This window comes from Polypterus senegalus, chromosome 9 (assembly GCF_016835505.1).
Source record: "Polypterus senegalus isolate Bchr_013 chromosome 9, ASM1683550v1, whole genome shotgun sequence".
NCBI classification, from domain to species: Eukaryota; Metazoa; Chordata; class Cladistia; order Polypteriformes; family Polypteridae; genus Polypterus; species Polypterus senegalus.
The window spans coordinates 47,041,266-47,067,612 of record NC_053162.1 but is presented as its reverse complement, the minus strand read 5'-3'; the positions used below and the strand labels follow the sequence as shown (position 1 = coordinate 47,067,612).

Sequence of the window (26,347 nt, the reverse complement as noted above, 5' to 3'; positions counted from 1 at the left end):
CCCCTGGCACCATTTTAAATAGAGATACCTATTAGTGACAACACACACAACACAACATGAATCATGGAAAGGCAAACAACTCAGAAATTTAAACAACATGATTGCCACCATGGAAAACTATACCAAACAGTGGGAGATGGTAAATTAAACTAAAACAAAACAGCACAAACATTCACAACAGCCTACATAAGGAGAATCCTCGTGAATAACAAACTGCTGCAGGATTCAATCCCAAGATGCTGGACCTGAGAAGCAAATGACCTTACAAACTTTGTGCTTTAAAACTCTGTTTTAGCCACCAGAGGGCAAACAGCTAAACTTACTGAAGTGACATAACCCTACATCCTACATCAGAATAAAGGCAGCTCTTTTAACTTTAACCATTCACTTCCAGACTCCCAAAGAACTGTGTGGTCCTTCCATATCATGCAGAACCATCCTTGTCATATGTAAAATAACAGCAGCAGGCACTAAAAGAGGTAAGAAGCTACTTCATGATGTCAGAAATGAATGAATGTTACTTACCATTTTTGTCTGCTCTTCTAAATATCTGTAAAACAAAGACAAAAAACATAAAATGTGAGAAGAAAAAAGTCACCCAAAAATTACATACAATAGATTCAGCTGATCAATTTTGGTCAATCTGTTCAAAACACTTTATGAAGTAATAGACCACTTTCCACAAAACGTGAGATATTTATAGGTACATAGCATATACTGTACTTGATTAAACAAATTTAACAGACTAGTGCTAATGATCGATGACATAGTGTAGGCTGAACCAAAATGAAATGAAATGAAACAGAAAAAGTGTAGGGTTATAACTGGGCAAGGGACAACCATACAACAAAAGTGAGTTGCGGTAGATGTGATGATTCAACCTGAGAATCTGAAAAAATGGCAAAAGTGAGCATAGTGGCAAAACACAAAGACATCATCAATGTCCCTCCTAATAATTTGTGACAGGTGTTTCTAGACCCAGTGATCGTCCATGGAAACCAAGTGCAGCAAACAAGAAATACATCAAGCCTACTTCCCTTCAAAATCAGAAGATATCCAGCACCACTATAGGCGCAGGACTAATAGAAAACCCACTAGGATCCTGGTACAGTACACCTATCTAAAGACCACAATAGTTTTATCATAAATGGTCTTCATGGAGTAGCTGAAGTTAAAAAGCCATTCCTCCAAGGTGGGAAAAAAGTCAAACAACCCAGTCATGCAAAAAAAGACTAGGGTGCAGTGAAAAGAGGAACAGGGTATCCTGCAACAGATGATATGGCCTATTAACAAGCTATTAGGACTTTTGCACAGTATTTTATATAAATTGGTTACTCTTGATTGTTGGATGGCATGGTGGTAGCGCTGCTGCCTCGCGGTTAGGAGACCCGGGTTTACTTCCCGGTTCCTCCCTGTGTGGAGTTTGCATGTTCTCCCCGTGTCTGCGTGAGTTTCCTCCGGATACTCCGGTTTCCTCCCACAGTCCAAAGACATGCAGGTTAGGTGGACTGGCGATTCTAACTTGTCCCTAGTGTGGGTGTGTGTGTCCTGCAGTGGGTTGGCACCTGCCCGGGATTGGTTCCTGCCTTGTGCCCTGTGTTGGCTGGGATTGGCTCCAGCAGACCCCCGTGACCCTGTGTTCGGATTCAACGGGTTGGAAAATGGATGGATGGACCCTTGATTGTTTTCATACATCTTCCCTTGTCACCTTTTTTGCTATTAAGAAAACTATTTTTATACCGTTTGCTCTTCTTAGCTACTGTATAGTCTGGGTGTGGAGTTTCTTAATAGTGCCCTTAGATGCCACAAAATACACACTGTATATAATATATGTAGAGCTTATAAACTGTCCTAAGTCAGTTGACTACTGCCTATACAGACTTTATAAGGATTATCACTTTAAAGGGTTTTTCTTTATACCTTTAGCATGCTACATGGGAGATGGCATTTCATTAGATTTCATGAGAACTATATGCCATTATAGCCTAACGCAAACGATTTTACTGCAAATTCAGTTCACAATATGTTATGTTTAATGTCTGCTATTTTGAGAACTGAAAGTTGATTCATTTAAAGTTTAAATATCAGCACTGAGTCAACATGACAACTATACTATATTGACCTGCCATTTAGTGATTTAATTGTTCTGTCCTATTCATATATGCCAACTTGTTTCTATAAACAACTCCCCATTATGAATCTACTGCTAATAATTAATATTTGTATGCACTTGTTGTCTTTTGACAACACACACAACTATTATGACCCGAAGAAGTGGAATCTGTATACCTACTAAACAATCAATGAATGGATAGCATATAACTGTTCGTCTTATATTCTTTGAACTGCTCTCTGCCCAGAGACCTTGTCCCTAGTGCTCCAAAAGATCCACCTTTAACACAGTCACAGTATTAAACACCAATGTGAATTAGCTATTTTATATAAATCATTCATTTTTTGATGGATATTTCTGCTTTCATTTTCATTTGACTTCACTTAATTTGTGAATGGTACTTCACATATGTAACATGTGCTGCTTTAAAAAGGCAAACAGCATTACTAAAGATCTAAGTCATCCATTCGATTTTCTTACTCCTGGGAAACAGCAATTGGCCTTTGGCACTGACATCAGTAGATTTATGGCTAGTTTCTAACCAAAGATGCTAAAATAATCTCTCTCTCTCTCTCTCTCTCTCTCTCTCTCTATATATATATATATATATATATATATATATATATATATATATATATATATATATATATATATATATATATATATATATATATATATTTATATATTTACAGTGCATCTGGAAAGTATTCACAGCGCATCACTTCTTCCATATTTTGTTATGTTACAGCCTTATTCCAAAATGGATTAAATTCATTTTTTTCCTCAAAATTTTACACGCAACAGCCCATAATGACAACATGAAGAAAGTTTACTTGAGATTTTTGCAGATTTATTCAAAATAAAAAAATTGAGAAAGCACATGTACATAAGTATTCACAGCCTTTGCCATAAAGCTCAAAATTGAGCTCAGGTGCATTCTGTTTCTCCTGATCATCCTTGAGATGTTTCTGCAGCTTAATTGGAGTCCACCTGTGGTAAATTCAGTTGATTGGACATGATTTGGAAAGGCACACACCTGTCTATATAAGGTCCCACACTTAACAGTTCATGTCAGAGCACAAACCAAGCATGAAGTCAAAGGAATTGTCTGTAGACCTCCGAGACAGGATTGTCTCGAGGCACAAATCTGGGGAAGGTTACAGAAAAATTTCCAAGAAGCACAGTGGCCTCCATCATCTGTAAGTGGAAGAAGTTCAAAACCACCAGGACTCTTCCTAGAGCTGGCCGGCCATCTAAAATGAGCGATCGGGGGAGAAGGGCCTTAGTCAGGAAGGTGACTAAGAACCCGATGGTCACTCTGTCAGAGCTCCAGAGGTCCTCTGTGGAGAGAGGAGAACCTTCCAGAAGGACAACCATCTCTGCAGCAATCCATCAATCCGGCCTGTATGGTAGAGTGGCTTCTGTATAGTAAAAGGCACATGGTAGCCTGCCTGGAGTTTGCCAAAAGGCACCTGAAGGACTCTCTGACCATGAGAAACAAAATTCTCTGGTCTGATGAGACAAAGATTGAACTTTACAATACAGTGCTGTCTGAGTAAAACTGAAACGAGGCATAAAAAAAAATGTCAAAGCTGCTTGTAAAAGAAAGATTAAGGACTACTTTTACAGTAACAATACAAGGTAGGTGTGACAGGGGGATCAGCACTTTGCCGACTACAAATCAAGCAACCCCCCAGCTGCTGATGGTGATGTTTGCTAGCTGAGGAGCTTAACCACTTCTTTGCCCATTTCGAGGTGAAGTCATCAGATACATCATATCCAACAGCTCACAACAGCTGTATCCTCAGGGTGGAGGAGCATGGCGTGAGGCGTACACTGAGGGTGGTGAACCCGAGAAAGGCTGTGGCACCTGATGGAGTGTGTGATTGAGTGCTGTTGGACTGCGCGGATCAGCTGGCTGGGGTCTTTACCAAGATCTTCGACCAATCTTTATCCCTGTCCACTATTTCACCCTGCCTGAAGTCTTCTATTATAGTTCCACTGCCTAAAAAGACTACCATCAGCAGCCTGACTATTGTCCAGAGGCACTTACTCCTGTTATCATGAAATGCTTTGTGAAACTGGTCCAGAATCACATCATTTCAAGCCTCCCATCCACGTTAAACACACACCAATGCAGTTACAGGGCAAACAGGTCTACACAGGATGCCATAGCCACAACTCTCCATGCTGTCCTAACCTTCTTGGAGCAGCAGAGGAGTTACGCTAGGTTGCTCTTTGTAGAATTTAGCTCTGCATTTAATACCATCCTTCCTCAAAGACTTGTGACCAGATTGACAGACAGGGACTATATCATTCCATCTGCCTCTGGATTGTGGACTTTTTCTCTGATCGTTCCCAGAGGGTAAGAGTAGGCCCCTACATCTCCTCAGTTCTCAGCCTCAGCACTAGTTCTCCACAAGGCTGTGTGTGGAGTCCTTTTCTCTTTACCCTCTATACCCATGACTGCACCCCTACACCCCTATCCCTTTTATAAATCTTTATATTTATGTTTTTATAATTCTTCATATTTATATATTTTTATAGCTTTATAATTTCTTGTTTTGCACTGATAGGTTGGCATTCATTGTATATGTACAATAACAATAGAGATATTCATTCATAATATATAATTACATTTATATAGCACATTTCTAACCTACTCAAAGTGTTTACACAGGCAGGAGGAAACTACTTCAACCACCAACAATGTGCAGCATCCACTTGGATGATTCACTGGTAGCAGGTTTTGCTCCAGTATGCTCACCACACATTAGCTATTAGGGGGTGAAGGTGTGAGAGAGATATTTAAATAATAGGGGACACAGGGTGATTAGGGGACCAGAATAGACAAGGCTGTGAGTAACAATGAAGGCAAGGCATTGGAGTACACCCTACTGTTTTTGAGAAATGACAAGGGATCTTTTATGACCACAGAGAGTCTGGACTTCAGTTGTATATCTCATCCAAAGCACAGCACCAATTTTAATAGCATAGACTCCCAATCACTGAACTGGGCCATTGGAGTACACCCACAGACCACAGATTACACACCCCCTGCTGGCCTTACCAATACTTCTTCCAGTAGAAATACTTCATTTGAATACACAACGACAGTTTCTAAACGTACACCTTATGAGAATGATCTAGTCATAGTAACTATCTACATCTTTAAATGTATATATCTGTGAGGCATCACCTGCTGTACTGTTTACAGTTTTGATCTCTATATTGCAAATATTATATGTGGCAGCAATAGAGAAAGTCCATAGGAAAATGACTAGTTTGTTTCAGGGCCTGACGGATATGAGCTGTGAGGAGGGATGGGAGGAGTTGAACCTGTTCAGTTTAAGCAAACAGAGATTAAGAGATGACACGATTGTATTTACATGAAGTATTTCCAATAAGGAAAACAATTAGCAGAGTGGATCCAGACTCTTACATTAAAATAAAGTTTGTAACAAAAGCACAGGGACATAGAAACTTGTTAAGGCCAGAATTTGCAAATTAGAAAGTTTTACTTCATGCAAAGAACAATATACACATGGAGTAAATTATTTTAAAGACAACAGTCTATGCTTTTGTAATGCTGTCCCATATTACATTTTAGTCTTTCTGTGTTATTAGATATGAAGCTAATTAGGGCCTAATCAATTAAGCAATTGATTCCACTGTCTGCAAAAGCATCTACTTTATGTCCAAAAATATAAATATGTATGGATGGACTCATCATTCATTACTTCTATTTTTTTACTCCTGAAGCTCCTTAGATTTGTGCTATATACTGTAGACCAACAAATAACTAAAACAAACTCTGTAATTTATTATAAAGCAATCATGTCTGCTATGTCAAAATATAAAGGTATTATGCCTTGTTAAGTTTGCAGTTAAAAACATATAAAGCGCAGGACCTTCTAGTCTAGTCTTGACTAACATGGGAACTGACTTAATCAAGGCTACGGAGACAGCAAAATGAAAGAACTTCTGCATTGTTTCAAAGTTCTAAAGAGTCGTTTTTATTTTCTTCGAGATTAGTGGTCAGCACACAGTAGGACTCTCAGGCTGTTATAATATGGGTATTTCAAAGTCCCACTAATGAGAAAGCCACATTAAAAGTTTTGTTTTGGGTGAGGTTGATCTTTTTTCTTGTCTATTTCCTAAGCCTTTTTCAGCTGCTTTTTGATTATCATAAAATAAATCTTTGCTCCTGAAAGCTAGTGGGTGTCCACCTTCTGTGAAATGTTGATTTAGTCCTTTAATGAGCATTTGAGATGTGATAGGAGGTGCTGCCTATTCATGATTAAGTGATAGAGGTATAGCTGTGAGGGTGCTTAGCACATAACATTTCAAATAAATACATCATTAACTTAGTAAGATACTGCTTGATGACCCTTACCTAAAGGTCAGTCATTACTGTACAGTGCCTTTCAGCAAGGACGTCATCCCTAAGTGTGTTAAATAAACAGAGCATTACAACTGCAGTACATTATTGGGCAGGGCAGATTACTCACATGTAATGAGGATAGTGTAATATTATTATGATAAAAGTAATTGCTTAGAAAAAACACTTTAGAAATCAATTGTAATAATTACTACATGTTGTAACACGAATGTAAGTTTAATGTCACTGTGCTCTGTGCAAGAAATTGTTTTATGGATTCATTCACATGTGCAGGCCAAGTCTGGCACACAGGGGCTAGTTTGCCTGCATTTAGAAAATCATTAGTTTAGCAGTTTGGAGAATGAAGGGGACAACTGTGAAGGCATTGTACTATTCCTGAGATGAAATTGAATCCTTTCCTTTCCTTGTTTGGAGACCAGAGAGGGGCCTGCATGTGGAGCAGACAGTGTAAATATGATGGAAGCAGTCAAACCCTTCGAAGCCAATGGATGGATGATGTCATCCGTCCGGAAAATCCATTCAGTGCAGTGACGAAAATGACAAACGATACAAAAAAAATGTTGTCATGGCTTCCTTTTGTCTGTTATGCCGCATAAATCTTCATTAACGAAAGCTAAGTTATTTTTCTCTTATGTTATTTTTACCGCCGTATCACTATGGGAGGGATATCACCTTTTACATTATATCTACATAGTTTCTGGTTACTTAAAATGCTGCAATTTAAAAGAACTTATTACAACAAGGGATCTTTTGCTTCTAAAGGAAACATATGTTAAAACTAGAATTGATCAATTATTAGGAACTGACCAGTAATCTGGCCTGATGGAATGCAGGTAGACTGAGATGAACAGGCAATCTGACTGGGGACGTGCTGAAAGAAGAATGGAATAAAGAAGGGTGTTTCCTGGTACTATGATATCCCATTGGTCAGGAAGGTACATCAACAAAGATGGACTAACATAAAGACAAAGGTAACAAAGAAAGTCTCTCTCTCAATTCCATTTTCCATCCATAAAGGAGAAGACCACCTCTTTTGGTCGCCATATTTAGATAGGCCATGCTGGATCTGGAACAACAAGCAACCTGGTAGTCTACAATCAGGTTGTGTTATTTTGCTTTGTTTACATCTGGCTCAGAAGCAAGCTCCTTACAGTATGGGCTAATAGGAGAGCTCCTTCAGTTAGCTATGAAGTGCGAGTGTGGCACTTTCTGGTGGTATCAATTGATCTCTCTTGGTGTCAGCAAAACCCCTTCTGTCAGTGATGCCAATACAGCACTGATCTGGGATGAGATGCTGGATGTGTGACCACACTTTCTTAATTTGGACCACACTTTATGCAGTCTGACATTTTTACCAGCAGTCTTAGTGACAGATGTGTTGAGTCTAAGAAGGAAAACATGCAGACATAGACAATGATGTAGAGAGTCATTTTTCAGAGCCACTTGAATAAATGTGTTTTATAGATGCAGCCAATGCAGTGCCCAGGTTTTTACAAGCATGCATATCCACATCCCTTTGCAGGACTCTTTTCCCAGGTTAACATACCTCCCTTTTAAATCCAACCTACTACACCCAAAATTTTATATAGGAATAGGCAGAAACATCAAGGTTTTACCCCATGTAAGCAGGCTTTTATAGCAGATTCATCTTTTTATTTGGCCATTTAACATTTCATGAGAAAGTTAGTTAAATAATTTCTAGCCTACTTTGTAATAAGCATGTTTGAATTACACGAGGATAAAAAAATTAAAACAAATAATGCTGAACAGGTAAAAACAATATGGAAGTGTAGCCTTATATAACACAACATAAAATTTGCAGACCTGCTTAATCCAATTCAGAGGTACAGGGGACTGCAGCCAACCTCAACAGCATTAGATGCAAGGCAAGAACAAACTGTGAATGGGGTACCAGTTCATTATGTGGCACACATGCATGTTCAATATCAGCTTAGAGTCTCCATGTACTAATTTCAACAGATTTGGTAGGAGACCGGGATGCCCAACAAACACAGGAAGAACATGAAAATGCCACACAAGCAGCTACCAGTCATGGGAAATAAACACAGGATGCTGTGTGAGTTAGAAATACTAACCATTGCATCACCTCATAATACATAGTGCTTCAGGATTTTTCTTATACAGTTACAATCTGCTTTTAAGGGTCATCTACAATAAACGTTTAATAGAAAAAAAGTGGTCATTCCATAATCTCTAAATCAGCAGCTTTTACATCACGCATACAGGTTTAACATCTCTCACTGGTGTACTTTCAAAAGCTAACAGACAGGAAAAAAGAAAAAAATGATGCAAGATTAAAATGCCTGGCCCTAGCCGTAAAGAAATTGGAAAAATGTCAATGCTTTTCATAAGCACATTTTATAATTACTTTGTGAAGTCAGGCGGCCTGCAGCAGTCAAGTACAGAGGCTGCAGATGCCAAGAAGACCTCTGTGTTTTGTGCTTCATTTCCATGTGAATGGCCACTTCACAGACTCATTCATAAATGCAATGATGTTGAATGAGGACTTGATTGGTATCTGTTCTATGAAAAAGTCTTCTACTCCTCATTAGCCTGCAATTACATTGCATATTTAAAGTATAGTTATTGCTGGTTCATATCTCTTTTCTTCACCTAAAGTCATACAAAAGGTATGTTTAATATGTAGCTCGACTCTCCTAGGACTATACAAAATGTTGATTTAATATTCTGCGGTGGGCTGGCGCCCTGCCTGGGGTTTGTTACCTGCCTTGCGCCCTGTGTTGGCTGGGATTGGCTCCAGCAGACCCCCGTGACCCTGTAGTTAGGATATAGCGGGTTGGAGGATGGATGGATGGATGGATGGATGGATGGATGGATGATTTAATATCCTGGTCATCTCCTTAGTTACTCAGCATCTTAAAAGATTTTTTATTGGAGTGCTATTCCTCCTCAAACACTCAATTCAGAGTTTGCCTGAACTTGCTGAATTGGCTCTTATGCTGCTTTGAACTACTGCTTCATGTGAAGTTGACAATTTGCAAAATAGTTCATATCTGGGGGAATCTCTTTTTACTCGATTAGGAGTCATTGTTCAGCTTCACGTCTACGAAGTGATCATTCAAAGTAAGACTTGCCCCATCTTAATTTAGTAAGATTACAAGTTAACTGAAATCCTGCATGTTTTGTTTGGAAAGGGTTCAAAATATTGTGTGCATGTTCTAAACTTTGGTGGCAGTAGTGGGACCATTTGAGTCCTCATTTTTTCTAAATACAATAGTCTGAAAAATGGTACAAATTGGGAATATTCCTTACGGTAAGTGTATAATGACAGTGAAAAAAAAAAACATACAAAACACTGCAAGAATGCAAGCTTAATTAATTTCAAACAGATTATTATTATGCAGGAGCTCTCCCCAAACAAACTCTACTAAGACCTGCACACAGGCTGGAAAGCAGGACAGGTGCTTCACTGGTGCATCCAGCAGAGGCACACTTAATTTGGCCAATTCCCATGGGAACCTGCTGGTTTCAAAGCGAAAGCAGGCCTTCAGAAACAGAAACTGACCACAACAACTAACAAGTCCAAAAACACTGTAGCAAATGCCTCCAATAGAGGAAGGGTACCCATCAAGCTATGACTATATAAAGGGGCAAATAAAGAATCTTTATAAAATAAAAGATTTATTGTATTTCAAAAATTCTGTGTAATACATAAATGGTCAAAGTTCACAATAAGGCATAATGGTCCCTAAAGGCAACCTGATAGCAAACAAAGCCCCATAAACAAAATCCAAAGAGAGAGGCCAAAAACAGAGTGTAAGACAGAAACACAGAATCAAATAAACAATAATAGTTTAATAAACACAAAGAAAACTCACCAACACCAAGTATAAATGACAATGAACCACATTAGACCTTTCGATCTTCTCATCCTTTATAGGACTTGGGGTGGTACCACACAATAATGGACAAGTGTCACTTAGGGAACCACCCACAATGCATAACGAACATATGCATAGAAAATAAACTGCATAATAATAGAGTAAGATAAATGGAACATAGATGAACATCCTTTCCTTGAGCCACCACCTTATCATGGTGGAAGGGTTTGCGTGTCCAAATGATCCTAGGAGCTCTGTTGTCCGGAGCTTTATGCCAATGGTAGGATCACCCAAGGCAAACTGGTCCTAGGTGAGGGATGATACAAAGAGCGGTTCAGTAAACCTCCCATGAAGAATAAAAACTTTGGACGGCGTTCTTCCTCGCCCAGACACAGGTCATCGGGGCCCCCCTCTGGGGCCAGGCCTGGAGGTGGGGCTCGATGGCGTGCCTGGTGGTCGGGCCTGCACCCATGGGGCTCGGCCGAGCACAGCCCGAAGAGACAACGTGGGTCCCCCTTCCCATGGGCTCACCACCTATGGGAGAGACCAAGGAGGTCGGGTGCAGTGTGAGTTGGGTGGTGGCTAAAGGCGGGACCTTGGGGGTCCAATCCTCGGCTACAGAAGCTGGCTCTTGGGATGTGGAATGTCACCTCTCTGAAGGGGAAGAAGCCTGAGCTAGTGCGCGAGGTTGACAGGTTCTGGCTAGATATAGTTGGGCTCACCATGACACGCAGCTTGGACTCTGGAACAAATCTCCTTGAGAGGGACTGGACTCTCTACCACTCTGGATTTGCCCCTGGTGAGAGTCGCCGAGCGGGTGTGGGCATACTTATTGCCCCCTGACTTGGAACCTGTTCATTGGGGTTTACCCTGGTAGACGAGAAGGTAGCCTCCCTCTGCCTTCAGGTGGGGGGGGACAAGTCCTAACTGTTATTTGTGCATATGTGCCGAACAGCAGTTTGGAGTACCCACCCTTTTTGGAGTCCTTGGAGGGGGTGCTAGAGGGCATACCTTCTAGGGACTCCCTCGTTCTGTGGGGAGACCAATGCTCACGTGGGCAATGACAGTGAGACCTGGAAGGGCGTGATTGGGAGGAATGCCCCGATCTGAACCCGAGTGCTGTTTTATTATTGGACTTCTGTGCTCATCATGGATTGTCCATAATGAACACCATGTTCATGCATACAGGTGTTTATATGTGCACCTGGCACCAGGACACCCTAGGCCTCAGTTCAATGATCGACTTTGTGCTTGTGTCGTCGGACTTGCGGCCACATGCCTTGGATGCTCGGGTGAAGAAAGGCGCGGAGCTGTCAACTAATCACCACCTGGTGGTGAGTTGGCTTCAATGGTAGGGGAGGATGCCGGTCAGGCCTGGTAGGACCAAACGTGCTGTGAAGGTCTACTGGGGATGTCTGGCAGAGTCCTCTGTCAGAAGTAGCTACAACTTCCACCTCTGGCAGAACTTCGACCATGTCCCGAGGAAGGTTGGGGACATTAAGTCCGAATGGGCCATGTTCCGTGCCTCTGTTGTTGAGGCGGCTGACTGGAGCTGTGGCCATAAGGTGGTTGGTGCCTGTCGTGGCAGCAATCCCCAAACCTGTTGGTCAGGTTCACACTTCTCAGCCTCTCTGGAAAAGTCTTTTCGGTGGTCCTGGAGAGGAGGGTCCGTCAGATAGTTGAACCTTGGATTCAGGTGGAACAGTGTGGTTTTCATCCTGGTCACGGAACAGTGGACCAGCTCTACACCCTTGGCAGGGTCCTAGTGTGAAGCGGCTGGATGGGAATCAGCACCTCCAAATCCAAGACCATGGTCCTCAGCCGGAAAAGGGTGGAGTGCCCTCTCAGAGTTAGGAGCAAGATCCTGCCCCAAGTGGAAGAGTTCAAGTATCTCGGGGTCTTGTTCACGAGTTAGGGAAGAATGGAGCGGGAGATCGACAGGTGGATTGATGCGGCATCCACAGTGATGCGGGCTCTGCATCGGTCTGTCGTGGTGAAAAAGGAGCTGAGCCATAAGGCAAAGCTCTTAATTTACCAGTCAATCTATGTTCCTACCCTCACCTATTGTCATGAGCTGTGGGTAGTGACCAAAAGAATGAGATCGTGAATACAAGCGGCTGAAATTAGTTTCCTCCGCAGGGTGTCTGGGCTTTCCCTTAAAGATAAGGTGAGAAGCTCAGTCATCCGGGAGGGGCTCAGAGTAGAGCCGCTGCTCCTCCACATCGAGAGGAGTCAGATGAGGTGGCTCGGGCAATTGATCAGGATGCCTCCTGGATGCCTCCCTGGTGAGGTGTTCCAGGCACATCTAACCAGGAAGAGGCCCCGGGGAAGACCCAGGACACGCTGGAGGGACTATGTCTCTTGGCTGGCCTGGGAATGCCTCAGGATTTCCTCGGAAGAGCTAGAAGAAGTGGCTGGGGAGAGGGAGGTCTGGGCATCTCTGCTCAAGCTGCTGCCCCCGCGACCCAACTTCAGATAAGCGGAAGAGGATGGACGGATAAATGAACACGATAGACATATGCAACATACATTAATTTACAAAACAAAGACATAAAGAAGAACTTAAACTGGGAATAAAGAAAGAACACAATCAGACCAAACCAGAATACAGATCTGTTGTGTAATTCATATTTCCTACCACATCCTCTTTGTTTTTTAGTATTTATTTTCCTCGCCTGCCAATATTCTATTTTCCCAGGATTCTGGATTACTGCATAATGCGGTGGAAAAGGTGACATCAAGATGTCCGCTGATCCACTAAAAGCAGACATGGAACAGTGGTTTGACTGTCAATGCTGTATTTTTGACATTCAGTTTCCTGATATTGAGATTTTTCTTTTCTTTTACATCTGTGTATTTTGCAGATTATTGTACTTTGCTTTTAATCGCATACAGTTTTTTTGTGCTCCTGTGTCATTGTCTGATATGGCTTTACCTGTATTTCTGTTTTTGTGATTTATTTTCATCATTAAAAGTAGTTAATTTTAGCCAGGCATTCATAATCACCACAATAGGACAGAATAGTTAAGCAAGCAAGCCCTTCTGGGCTTCACCATATCATCTTTGTTTAAAGTTCTCCTTTTAGGCTAGCATTAATGTAAGGGCTGCAACACTCAATCAATATAAATGACTAAAAATTTTGGTCAAATTGTACAGTATTTCTTAATTGACTAGTTGTTCCTGCCCCCTCCCAGCCTCCAAACCACTGCTCACTGCCATGCTGCAACTATCTGTGCTGGTTTTGAGTGGACTTATCATGACGGTAGTTGTACCACATTCGGCTCAAGAAGGTTCCCCCAAATTTCAAGCAAAGTTCTCCTCTGTCTAAGAGTATTTCACCTGAAAATCTGAAAAAGTGGCTGTTTGCTCATTGAGTAAAAACAGATGGTGTTCCACAATATACAGCTCAATGCAATGAACACCTAAAGAGGACGGATGCTGGTAGTGAAGCACATGTCAAGCCAATAGTTCTTTAACTGTTCTGAAGTAGGATAACTTCAGAAATTCATGCTAGTGAATAGCGTTGGGAAGAAAGACAGAGAAATGGTATTTTTTCAGACAAAATGAACAAATTATCTGCTGAATGCAGTAAAACAATGTTTCAGTACATAGACTAGTCTGTGAAATGCACTTGCTTGCTTTTTTTCTAGCAGAGTTGCATTTTTACCCTTTACCAGATATTTTATGCCAGGGCCGGCAGCTTGTAACTCTTTAACTGTCACCTCGTGGATCCAAAAGAAAACTTGCTTCTCAAGGTTTGTCAAGCTACATCCTTAGACCTATATAAACATACGTCAGTTTTGTAAAGTTTTTTAGGGATTTTCTCCAATCATTAAATTGTAAATAAATCACTTTCAATAAGTGATAAGGCTGCTTCAGTACGATGTATTTTTTAAATCCAGTGCATCGTAGTAACATGCAGCTATCTGTATGGCAGACGCTGCTGTTGCTGCTGGGAAGCTGGCTTTTTTAAGAGATTCAGCTTCTACTGCCATTTAAATTGCCAAATGCGTAGACCGTACAACTCAGCAAAATCCTGCTTTTAATGTTAAAGGGTTATGAAAAAAGCACATCTTAACTTAAATGGTTTTGGGCACATTCCATGTTCTCTCTTAATCCGGTGCGGACAGGTTGGTAATCGTTCCATTGCCCATGAAAGAGCGCCCTGGAAGTACAATATACGGGTTTTCTGAATGCTGCTTATGAAGTGTTCTCTTCGCCTCCTACATCTAAAATAGAGTATTATTTTAGCAGAAAATGTTCAGCACAAATCAGCAAGATGAGCCGTACTACTTCATTAGGCCTTTGTGGCCTAATTTTGTGCATATGGTGCATGTGAAATCTTTCTATTGTTTCACTGTCATTCTGCTTTTACTTACAAGCCATTTCATAAGGTCTTTACACAGCCTAAGGTCTGAACGCCTTTTAATGGTATCACTGGGAAGTTCCAATGCAAAATACAGACGACACATCTGAAGAAGCAGACCTTTGTTGATATTAACAAACTTTATTTTATATAATTCATTTGACATTGTACAATATTTCAAAGCTTTTAACTACCCAGCACATCTGTTTTGTTCAGTTCGTAAAGCACCCTGTTCACAATCACGCAATCAGTTGTTGCTTGGTACTTAAACTGCAGCCATACCAACTCTACTGGTTGCCTTTTTATGTTTTGATATTACGTTTTGTTTCCCTTTTGCTTACTGGATAACCTAACAAGCATTTTACAACAGAAGACTGCTTGAAAAGCATACAATATATTTAAATTTCTATAAGTAAAATGTATTTATAAAGCCCCCTTCACAGACATAACTTCACAAAGTGCTGTACAAAAATAAAACACATTAAATTGCCAGCCAAATATAACAAAACAAGAAAACGTAAAGAAAAACAATAGAATAACAAGAACAAAACTAAGAATAAACTAAAAGTCCAAGCAGAGACTACTTAGCAGTGTTCAAAAGCCTGCTTAAACAAAAATGTCTTAAGTTGCTTACTAAAAGAATCAACCGACTTAGCTGTAAGCAATGCTAGCAGCAGACCATTCCAGAGCTTTTAGCTTGAACCGGGTACGCAGGATGACTAAGAGGCCCTGTTGCCCAGACCCAAGTGCCCACCAAACTGAAAGGTGGTTCAGGAGGCCAGTGATATACTCAGAGGCTTGTCTGCAGACAGCTCTTTAAGTAAGCACCAAAGTTTTAAAACAAATTCTAAAATAAACAGGATGCCAGTGCAAAGCGTACAAGATGGGAGTAATATGCACTCTCCAACTAGATCGAATTAAAAGCCAAGCAGTTGCATTTTGCACTAAATGTAGCCAAGAAAGGGAGGATTTATTCTGACCTGTATACAGGGCATTACAGTAGCCTAGACACAAAGAAATAAAAGCATGTTGTCACACACGTGTGTTTAGGAGACAGCTAAAGGGCCTGGGGAAACTGTAATACTACACCAGACCAGGGGGTGGCAGGGTGTGCTGACTGTCTCTCGCAGTTTCTTGCAGACCATTCCCAGGAAATCTCACCAGGTTCTGGCTCCTCTGATGATGTCACTTCCAGCTCTGGCACCTCTGATGATGTCACTTCCGGTTCCGGACTAGATGATATCATTTCCTTCCCAAGCCCTTAAAACTGCCATCTTACCTCTGAATGATCAGTTCTGTTTTAGACTCAGTCTTGTGAACATCTCTTTTCAAATATCTAAAAACTTGTTGCAGCTGGGAAATAATATACGGGTGGCTGCCCCAAACCTTTATGATGTCTGGAGATTCATTTTTATTACAATGTACAAGCATCTCCAATTCTGGTCTTGAGGCTACAGTCCTTAATTTAGAAAGGTTTAATAAATGAAAGAAACAAGAGTGGCTAACAGACCCTACATGTGAATCTAGGCTTATTAACTGATCAAAAATAACCCCCAGATTACGTAAATTCAATTTGACAATTGGAGAGACAGAAGTCATCTTAAAACTAATCTCAGAGTGAAGGGTAGGGGGAGCAACAATTAGAACATCCTGTGTTCAACTGCAAGTAGTTATTACAAAGCCAAATATTAATCTGTGACAAGCAGTCAACCAAAGTAGACAATTTTTCAATTTGATTGGGTTTAAATAAGATATAAAGCTGTATATCATCTGCATAAAATGTAATATAAAATGCACTTCTAATCTGAGAAAAAGGAAGAATGTGTAAGGAAAACAATAACGGTCCAAACCCTGTGGTACTCCACAAGCCAGGAGAGAAATAGCAGACATAAAGTCTGCAACACATCCAAGAAACTCCTGTTAGTTAGATACAGTATGAGGAGAACCAGTCCAATACGGAACCAGAGACCCAAAGTTATGATTATACTAAATCATAACAGTGCTGTTTTTTATTAATAAAACTAACATCTCTACTATTCTATTGTCATTTATTTTACAATTAATGAGAGTTACAATTTTCAGTTTTCCTTTTTTTTAGATGGCACGGTGGTGCAGTGATATTGTTACCGGTCTCAGGCCTAGGGGAACCTGGGCCAGGTACAGGCCACTGTTGCTACAGGGTGTAGCCATAGCGATATGGTGAAACAGCGTAAAAGAAGCAGGCAGCAGTCATGAATCTCAGACCACACTTCTCTGTTCTCTTTTATTCTCATTTACCCAGAAATATATAAATGCTTCAGTCTCTGAAACAATGGTGCAAGCCAAAATCCTCTGTGGAACAAACAGTGTAAGCACATTTACTTTGGTTCAACAATGGCCAGTTATCAAAAAGTACCTGATTAGAAACCAATGTCCCCAGGAACCAGGCAGTTCTGTATCCCCACATTGTGTGTAGATGAGATACTAAATCAAAGCGGTCTGACTATTCAAAGCAGGTGACTCTTTAGCAAGACAGGTAAATATTTATGTCCTGTAGCTAGCCATCAACAATAACCTGTAGCAGAATTTTCCAGAAAATTTGCCTTTTCTTTAAAACACTGGTTTATAGCACATTACACTCTGCAGCACACAGAAATGTCATTTTCTTTAAAACACTGAATTCTAGCCCATTACAATAGCACTGCTGCCTCAAAGTAAGGAGACCAGGGATCCTCGCTGTGTGGAACTCGCATGTTCTCCCTGGGTTTGTGTTGATTTCCTCTGGGTGCTCTGGTTATGTCCCACTATCCTAAGACATGTAGGTTAGGTAAACTGGCAATGCTAAATTGGCCCTGGTGTGTGAGTGTGTCTGTGTGTTTGCCCTGTGATGGACTGGTACCCTGTCCAGGTTTTCCTCCTGCTTTGCTCCTTACGCTAGCTGGAATAGGCTCCTGTGACCCTGGTTTGGATTAGGCAATTGAAAAGTAACATCTTTTTATATTATATTAAGGTTTTTGTTATTTTTGTTTAGGTAAGTAGGAAAAAAACCAGGCTGGATAGTCAAGCGTTTGTGGATGAAGATGCAGAGGAAGATGAATAAACATTAACCTGCCTAAAAAATGAAAGTATTCTTGTGTTCAGAATTTCAATATGTCTGCTCTTTCATTAAAAACAATTCATAATTCTCTACTTCTGTTGCCACTAGCACATATTCACAGGGTCATTGAGCTCATCCCTATAGGGCAGAGCAGGCTAATTTTCTTTAGGAGAATGCATTCCTTTAAGGTAGGAAGTGACAGCATTCACATCTTCTACAACTCTGTGATGGTGTGATGCGGGCCCCTTCAACACCGGATCCAGGGGACCAGCCATGGGATGCACTGTTCGTCCCCTGGAACGCGTGGTGGCAGCCCTCCTGGGTTACATCAGGGCCACAGGTGTGGGACTTCAGAACTCAGACCTGTTAGGCTCCGTGGCCAGAACCCGCATGAGCTGCACTGCTTAACGAGCCTCTGTGGGCTGGAATGCAGCCACACCCAGACGTGCAGCCTAATTAGGCCAATTACCACCTAGAGCACTTCTGGGAGGGCTACAAAAAGAGCCTGCAGCCACTACTCACTGGCCAGAATTGGGAGGTGGAAGAAGAGGAAGAGGAAGAGGAAGAAAAGTGGTGGTGGTGGTGGTGGTGGTGCCGTCACCACCTGAAGAAAGGTTTTTGGTTACTGTGAGTGCTTTTTGGACTGTGTTGGGCCTGTGGGACACGGGGAAGACGTGCCTCACGGCTGAAGAGAAAAATAAAAAAGCCTTGTTGTTTGCCCACTTGCCTCAGTGTGAATCTGTGCCAGGTTGGGTGCCTATATAGCGCCTTATTCACAGATGGCCAGTGTGATTTTTTTCTATCCTGTGGTGTAATGGGCCATTAAAATCACTTCAACATAGGCCCACCAAATCAACAAACTAAGGGGCAGGCTTAGTTATGGGTTGCACTCTGAACACCCTGGAGGTAGTAGTGAAGGAGTGCATGAAAACAAAACCAAGTGCCATTATGAACAATGCTGCATATACTCTATCTGAAACACTAACACTGAGGACTTTCAGCCAACAAATTATTCGGCAGAAGTGTTTCCAAAAAACACAACTGGGGCTCCTTTATATCAACAGCAATATGTTTGCATAATGCCTCACTGTAATCGTGACTATGAAGTCAGAAGTTTTCTTTTTAAATTTTCTTCCTCTTTAGTTTTTCTGGTATGTGTTCAGACAATATTGTGCATATATTTTATTTATTTATTTATTTATTTATTTAACAAGGTTGTGTACAAAGCCAAATTTTATTCATAGGACAAATAAAATTGTATCTATGTTTTACATTTCAGTAACCTAGATGTAATAACATTAAATTGTTTGCTGGGTACAAGACATCATTTCATGTCTAAATGGCTACCTGGGGTGGTATCTTAAGTGCTAAGTTATAGACATGTCCTCCTTAAAACTGCTTATGGTTTATGGTTACCAGGACAAGAGGTGCCACCAGAAAACACTGTAATCTTTAGGCCTTGGATGTGATTGTAACCTTTGGCTCAACTCTAACAGTGGGATGGGATATAATGGCTGCCTCTTATCATAGTGTAAATGAGTTTTGAGTCAGAGGGTAAATTGAGGAAGGGAAAAGGAAGGTGAAGAAGAGAAGAGTGAGGGGAGAGGAGAACAAAGAAGACACATCTGGCCTGGATAGTGAGGCCCAATAAAACTCCAGGGTTTCTTCTTTTTGCCATTAGCTTTGTAATGCTGTGTTGTTCCTTTGATCATCCCTGCATAATGTATGTGCGAATCAATAAATGTACCATCTTTATCCCAATTTGCACAAACAGAAAAGTTCAGAAATGGAAAATGAATTTATCTGGGCAGTATTATTATTATAATCATCAACATATCTGTTCTTATTATATTACTTTGAAGTCTGGTTTGGAGAAAACAGAAGCTGGACATGTTCTTTTTACAACTATAAATTATATTACTATATACTTATGTAATAATAAGCTGAGGTAGAGCAAGATTTGCCAAATGTCCCGATAAAGACAACAGGAGTGCAGCTGTTGGCTATATAAAGTAGACTAAGGTAATGTCAAGTGGTTTCTTTGGCAGAGCAACAACAGATGATGAAGTAGTGGAGATGGGAAAAGATTTCATCTTGTGCTCAGTGATGCACATAGCCTGCATTTACAACATAAGGCATTTTGTCTTCTAAGGGAAAGAAGTCATGACAAACCAGGACATGATAATGAAATCCAGAGATGCTGCATTGACAACAAAAGGTAAAACAATTAGAGCAGAGAGTTTCCTGGTATAACAACATATATCCCCAAGAACAGAGCCCAGAAAGTTGGTGCTTTTAAATGTAAATCTAGGGAAGATTACAATGCACATCATGGACACCAAAAAGGGCAAATAACAGATGAGATATTAAGATAAAACCAAATTGGATTAACCTACAATCAATCTAAAGATAAAATATTACAGTAACATAATGAGAAAATAAGGCTTACTTAGGAAAATCAAAGGTGAGAGATGAAGGAGAAAGAAAACAAGATGGAGGATTATTGAAGATACGTAAGTGCAACTCTAAAACTTGAAAGCCACAATAAGAAAGATGTTTAGTGAGTGATTAGGCATTGGATTGCAAATAGTAACAAATGACCAAATGTCATTCATCCCATTATCCATTTTTTAAACCCACTTATTTCAAATGTAGGGTCTCAAAGCATCAGGCGTTTATACAAGTGCAATCATGGGCTCCCAAACCATGACAGGTCAAAATCACAAAAACATCCTTAAATATTCACACCCATTCAATTTGTAATCTTGGGGATGTGGGAGAACAACTGAATAAAAACTTACCCAGACTCAAATTCATTTCAGCCTATTTTTGTAGAGTACACTCTCTGAACACTTGCACGGATTTAGATGTGTTATGTATTAACAATTAATTACAAATCATACCACATACAAATTATACCACATTTACTTATGTTAAGACAGAAATTCCATTAAAAAGACAATACAACAGTTTAAGTTCAGCAATTGCCATGGATAAATTATGACAATACAAAATGCAGTGTTAACACAAAATAGCCAGTTGACAATGGAGGAGAGGAAAACAAAAATTCAAGTAGTCCTACAGGGAAAATACAAAACCCTAGAATGTCTGAGGTTATAACAGATGACCTAAGTGAATTAGCCATCTTTCTCCTCCTGGATATTCTACATACAGTAAGACCTGCAAACAATAGATGCCTTCCCACTGCATGACCTTTTTTCATGGAATCAGGGACTTTTTAGAAACTCAGGAACTTTTGTATCATTCCCAGCACATGAACTCAGGCCATTGGTGGTTTCTGGTTCTTTTTTAAGCTCCTATTCCAGGGTATGTTCTTTTTGTTCAATCAAGAACTATTGTAGGTGGGGCTGATCCTGTTCTGATTGGTTTACTACAAGCACTTGTACCATCTTAAAATTATGTTAGTAGTTTGGACTATGGAGAATCTTCAGTGAAGCTGGTGTGGTGCACATTGCACTGTATCACTCTTTACAGCTGCTTCCCTGGTGCGCTGCACTATGTACTGCATTGAAGCAATAATCTCCCCCGTGATGTTGCAACCTCTTTGAAGCAGTAAGGTGGGGATGTCTCCACCATGATCTCCCAATTGTGCCACATTCTGCATCACATCACTCTTCTTTGCATAAAGGTTAAAGTTCCTGTTACAGTTTCTTTGCCCAGTGGGAAGTGGGCAGTCTTGTGGCCTGGTACCCCTGCAGATTTTGTTTTTTTCTCCAGCCCTGTGGAGTTTTTTTTTTTTGCTTTTTCTGTCCATCCTGGCCATACTTTATTCTTTGTTACTTAGTATTGTCTAATCGTATCTTTATATTTTTCTTTCTTCATCTTGTAAAGCACTTTCAGCTACATCATTTGTATGAAAATGTGCTATATAAATAAATGTTGTTGTTGTTGTTGTTGTTGTGTGGTGGGAATACAACACGTGAAAGTGGCCCAGGACCTGCATTGTGCCGGCACTTGTTCGTTCCTGAAAAAAAAGTTCCTGTAGTGAGAAAACACCTTATGTTAAGTGCTGTCAGGGGTTGTGCTAGGGCTCTGCTTCTGACATGGTTCTGAAGCATGCCTTTTTAACATGGAGTACACTTCAATATTCTGTCTGTAACTTCAGAAATGTGAGTTTAGTTGTATGAGACAGGGAAGCTTTACATTTTATGAATCCCTGGAGAAGAAATATGTTTCTTCAGTGGAAAAAGGTTTCAGTAATTTGTTTTTATTTGTTATGGACAGGAATGGGAAAGAAGTTAGAAGTCCACATTGCTGTTTTTTATATCAGGGCTGCCAAACTCAGATAGTCATTGTTGCTAGTTTTTGCTTCTACTGGTCTCTTATTAAGAATCCAATTCTTGCTTCTTAATAAAATGCTATATAATCCAATATCATTAGGACACATTTCAAATAATGCTGAAAGATTAAGTAAGTACTGTATTTTGTATGCTGGAGCAGTTCTTCACTTTTTTCTCTACAGATACAGTACTATAAGATAAACTACTAGATGCAATGAGACTAAGATAGTTGGCTAGTGGTTGGCTTTCTTTGCATCACACTGGTGATTGGCAGATTATTACAAAACAAAAGATGCAATTACACTTGAGGGTACTGAATCTTAAAAAGATAGTCAGGAAAGCAAAGACATATATGTGTTAGTGACAGTGACTGCCTACTAATTATAAAGCTGCTGAAATATAAACCCCAGTACAGCAACTGTGGCACTCCAGGATCTGAGTCTGAGACCCCGTTCTATGTTGTGCCCCACATAATCAACACTGAATCAGAGACTAGAGCTTGGATGGAAAATTAAATCAGATAATATTACAATAATTAAATAGACAGAAAGTGAAGATGACTGGCATGAGTGCCTCTCACTGCTGCAGAAAACAGTCACCATGTAACACACTCAATTGTTTACTCCAAAATATTCCTTCACCTATACCATGCAATGACTGTACAACAACTACATTCATCTCTTGCATATTTAACCTCATTAATGGCAAGAGACATTCATTCTCTATGGGCACCTAGAGTTAAATGTTGTTTGTCATAGGTGCTGAGCAAATGACTGGCTAGCTTCATCAAGCAGAGCTCACTTGTCCAGATCTTTATATCTGGGACAAGTGATTCATAAAAGACCTTTTCCTTCGCTTTGCAGATTTACCTGCTTGTACATCACAGAAACTGTGAAAGCAGGGGGGCTTCATAAGCTCATCTAAAATTTATTGAGTGCTGTGCACCAAAGAATCACGAAATAAAAACAGTTCTTATGATAATTAGGCTTCCATAACCTCTCTGAGAAAGATAAAAATTACTTGTGCTGTGCTACTCTATAGCAATCATGTCCCATCCGCCTACATGAAATTTCCTTCCCACCGCCTTCACTTGTAGAGATCCCTGCTGAAGGCTCCAGTTTATAATCCTGTATTCTTCTGTGCAGCACGATGCAATCTCTGCCTATGTCTATGCAAATGAGCCACTCTGTATATGTGTCAATGCAGAGGAAATTAATTGGACCATCTCCGAAACTGGAGCACTCGAGCCGGGGAGCAGCGACTCTGCCCTGCTTTAGCGCAGACAGGGGTGAGGGAGTGCCACACTCTTAGGGAGTCGAATTCAACAGGCACATTTTACATAATTAAATAGGAGATGAGTACAAAGATGATTGTTTTGTAACTTCAGTCCAGTACTGCTCTTGTTTAGTACATCTTTGTCAAAATGTATCATAAAATCCTTTACAGCATTAGCCATCTGTTAGTGAGAACACCTTTGCAAATTAGTTACAGTTTCACACAACATATGCTAATTTTATAGCATATTTTGTTGTAATGTACATACAGTAGCACTTTACCAAATACAAAGCAAAAAGAAAACAGATGATTCTTCTATCCTATTTCACCAGAAGATTCTTTCTAACTATGTAGAATATAACAGAGCAAATGTAAATAGATGATCATTGTATAGGGTATTCCATGGGAAGAATGTTTAAAAGGCATCTGACCAGCAAAAGGGCAAATGCAAACAGATAGTCTTTTTATAGCATCTTTCACCATGAGCATGGTTACAAAACAGTTTACAAAATTAAAGGTCACATGCAAATGACTGACCTTTACATTATGCATTTAAATCTAAGGAACGTTCCTGAGTGAAAGGGTGGCACGGTGAAGCAGTATAACACATGTCAGTTTTAATGTGGCTCTGTGTGGAAGTAACACCTTGTCCAGCATTGGTTCCTGCCTTGTGCCTGAGGCCAGCAGGCTAAGTTACAATCAGGCCCCTAACTAAAAAAAACAAACCTTCCAACATTCCCTGAAATACACAGAACTGGATTAGGCGTGATTAAATATGTTATGTTTTATTGGATACATAGTTAAGTACAAGTAGATGATCTTTATATGGTGCATTTCATTGTGAGCACCCTTACAAAGCATGCTACTAGAAACAAAGCCAATGCAAGCAAATATTCTTTATTTAGATCCTTTCACTTGGAAAGCGTTTAGTACATACTTTAGAAAATAAAAAGATAAAGGCACACTAATGGTCCTTATATGGAGGAATGTCTTTCCACTATATGCATATTTACCATTGTGAATTATTAAAATGATAAATGTCAACTGCTTACTCTTATATAGTACCTTTCACTGAGAACACACTTGCAGAGCACTTTAAAGAGCTCATCTTTATTTTATCTCAACTCAACGGTGATAACTTCAATGACATTATAAACTGAACCGTGAATTTAAATGAGTTCATTTTAATGTACTGTATGACCTTTGATGGTAAATTCCAAAGGGTTGCTCTTTCATTGAATACATAAAAATCGGACACTTGATTTTTATAAAAAGCCACACAAAAAGAGTGTGCACTTTTGCATAGAATATCTACCGGCATATCTAATTTCTAAGTTGCTAAGCTAGTTTAGGGTCATGAGGAGATGCTCAGGCCACAGTTGTAAATAAGAAACATGTTCTTAATCTGTTTTGCCTGGTTAAATAAAGGTAAATAAAAATAAAAAAGTCTAACTTCGACACCCGCTGCCTTCATGGACCTCACTTTACCACACATCCTAATGTGGTTATTTTTTATTAGTGGCTGTTTATATATTTATCATTAGTTTGCCAATTTCACCTCTTTTCTATTCTTAGTTTTCATAGGCAGTGCAATTGTGTAGGTGTATATTCATGAGTAGATCCATTTTGGGGCTTTGGACACGGTGTATTAAATGCATTATAAACACAGCATGTGACATGTGCACACACACCCACACACCAAGCACACACTAGGGACAATTTAGGATCGCCAATACACCTAACCTGCATGTCTTTGGACTGTGGGAGGAAACCCACGCAGACACGGGGAGAACATGCAAACTCCACGCAGGGAGGACCTAATTGTGCTTCATCAAAAGAGAAATAAAAAACACCAAAGAGCTCATGGTGGTCTTCTCAAAATAACCAATGTAGAGTAAATATACAAAATAATATACAAATTAAGGAACTGTTATATTAAAATGCAGGTGAAACACACAAATAGCGCCATCAATACAATGGCATCATACTCTATTTTATACTTCAGGAGTGAAAAGAGGAGGCTTACAGGAAAAAAGAACACAATCTTGGAAGCAAAGTAATGACGAATAATTGGGAACACCTATTGAGCACAGACCACTTAAACACTGCAATGAAACATTAGGATTCAAAGACACTAAAGCGACCTTGAAGCAATGATCCCAACGGATTAGTCCTACATAAAGGCATGATTTTTTTTCCACTTTTAGATTTTTTTTATAAACTAAACATACTGAAAACTGGACATGTTCTGGGACTGGACAAGCAGGTTAGAATCCTAGAGGTGTTCTCTGATCATGAGTAGTTCTTTTCTTTCCCATTCCTCTCTTATGTCTTACAGTGGATCTACCCAGCCTAACTAAGGTATAACGTAGGGCTGCCTCCATCCCTTGCCTCTCTTGGGCTTTAGATTTGGGATGGACTGTCCAAATCAAAAGTAATTGCCTAGTGACACATGCCAACATCTTGGATGGTAATGCACAAGGGTTCACCATTAACTAACTGAACTAAAAACTTTCAAAAATGAATTCATATTTTTGTCTCTTCTCGCCTTGACTATTGCAACTCATTATACACTGGAATTAATCAGTCATCCCTTGCTCATCTTCAACTAGTCCAGAACTCTGAGGCCAGGCTCCTGATAGGCCCACAAAAACATAATTACATGAAACTAATTTTACATTCTCTTCACTGGCTTTCTGTTAGCTACAGGATTGGGTTTAAAATGTTATTGTTTGTTTGTAAGTCTCTAAATGGTTTAGCTCTCTCTTATCTCTCTGACCTCCTACACCTTTACTCTCCCTCGCAATCACTTAGGTCCTCTCACCAGAAGTTATCGGTCATGCCGAGATCAAGACTTAAGCTCAGAGGGGACTGTGCTTTTGCATTAGCTGCCCCTGAGCTTTGAAATAATCTACTTTTTTTATATTATGTAAGCACCAACTTTGGTCACA

At 40.1% G+C, this 26,347-nt stretch overlaps 1 protein-coding gene across 2 annotated transcripts in view; it reads right to left on the bottom strand.

Moving 5' to 3' along the window:
• necab2 (N-terminal EF-hand calcium binding protein 2) overlaps window positions 1–26,347 on the bottom strand; it is a 428,558-nt gene that overhangs the window by 381,130 nt on the left and 21,081 nt on the right. For both annotated transcript variants that reach the window (XM_039763074.1, XM_039763073.1), the window contains exon 2: window positions 526–550. In XM_039763074.1, coding sequence (XP_039619008.1) covers window positions 526–550 — 25 coding nt within the window. The remainder of the gene's footprint in view (window positions 1–525; window positions 551–26,347) is intronic.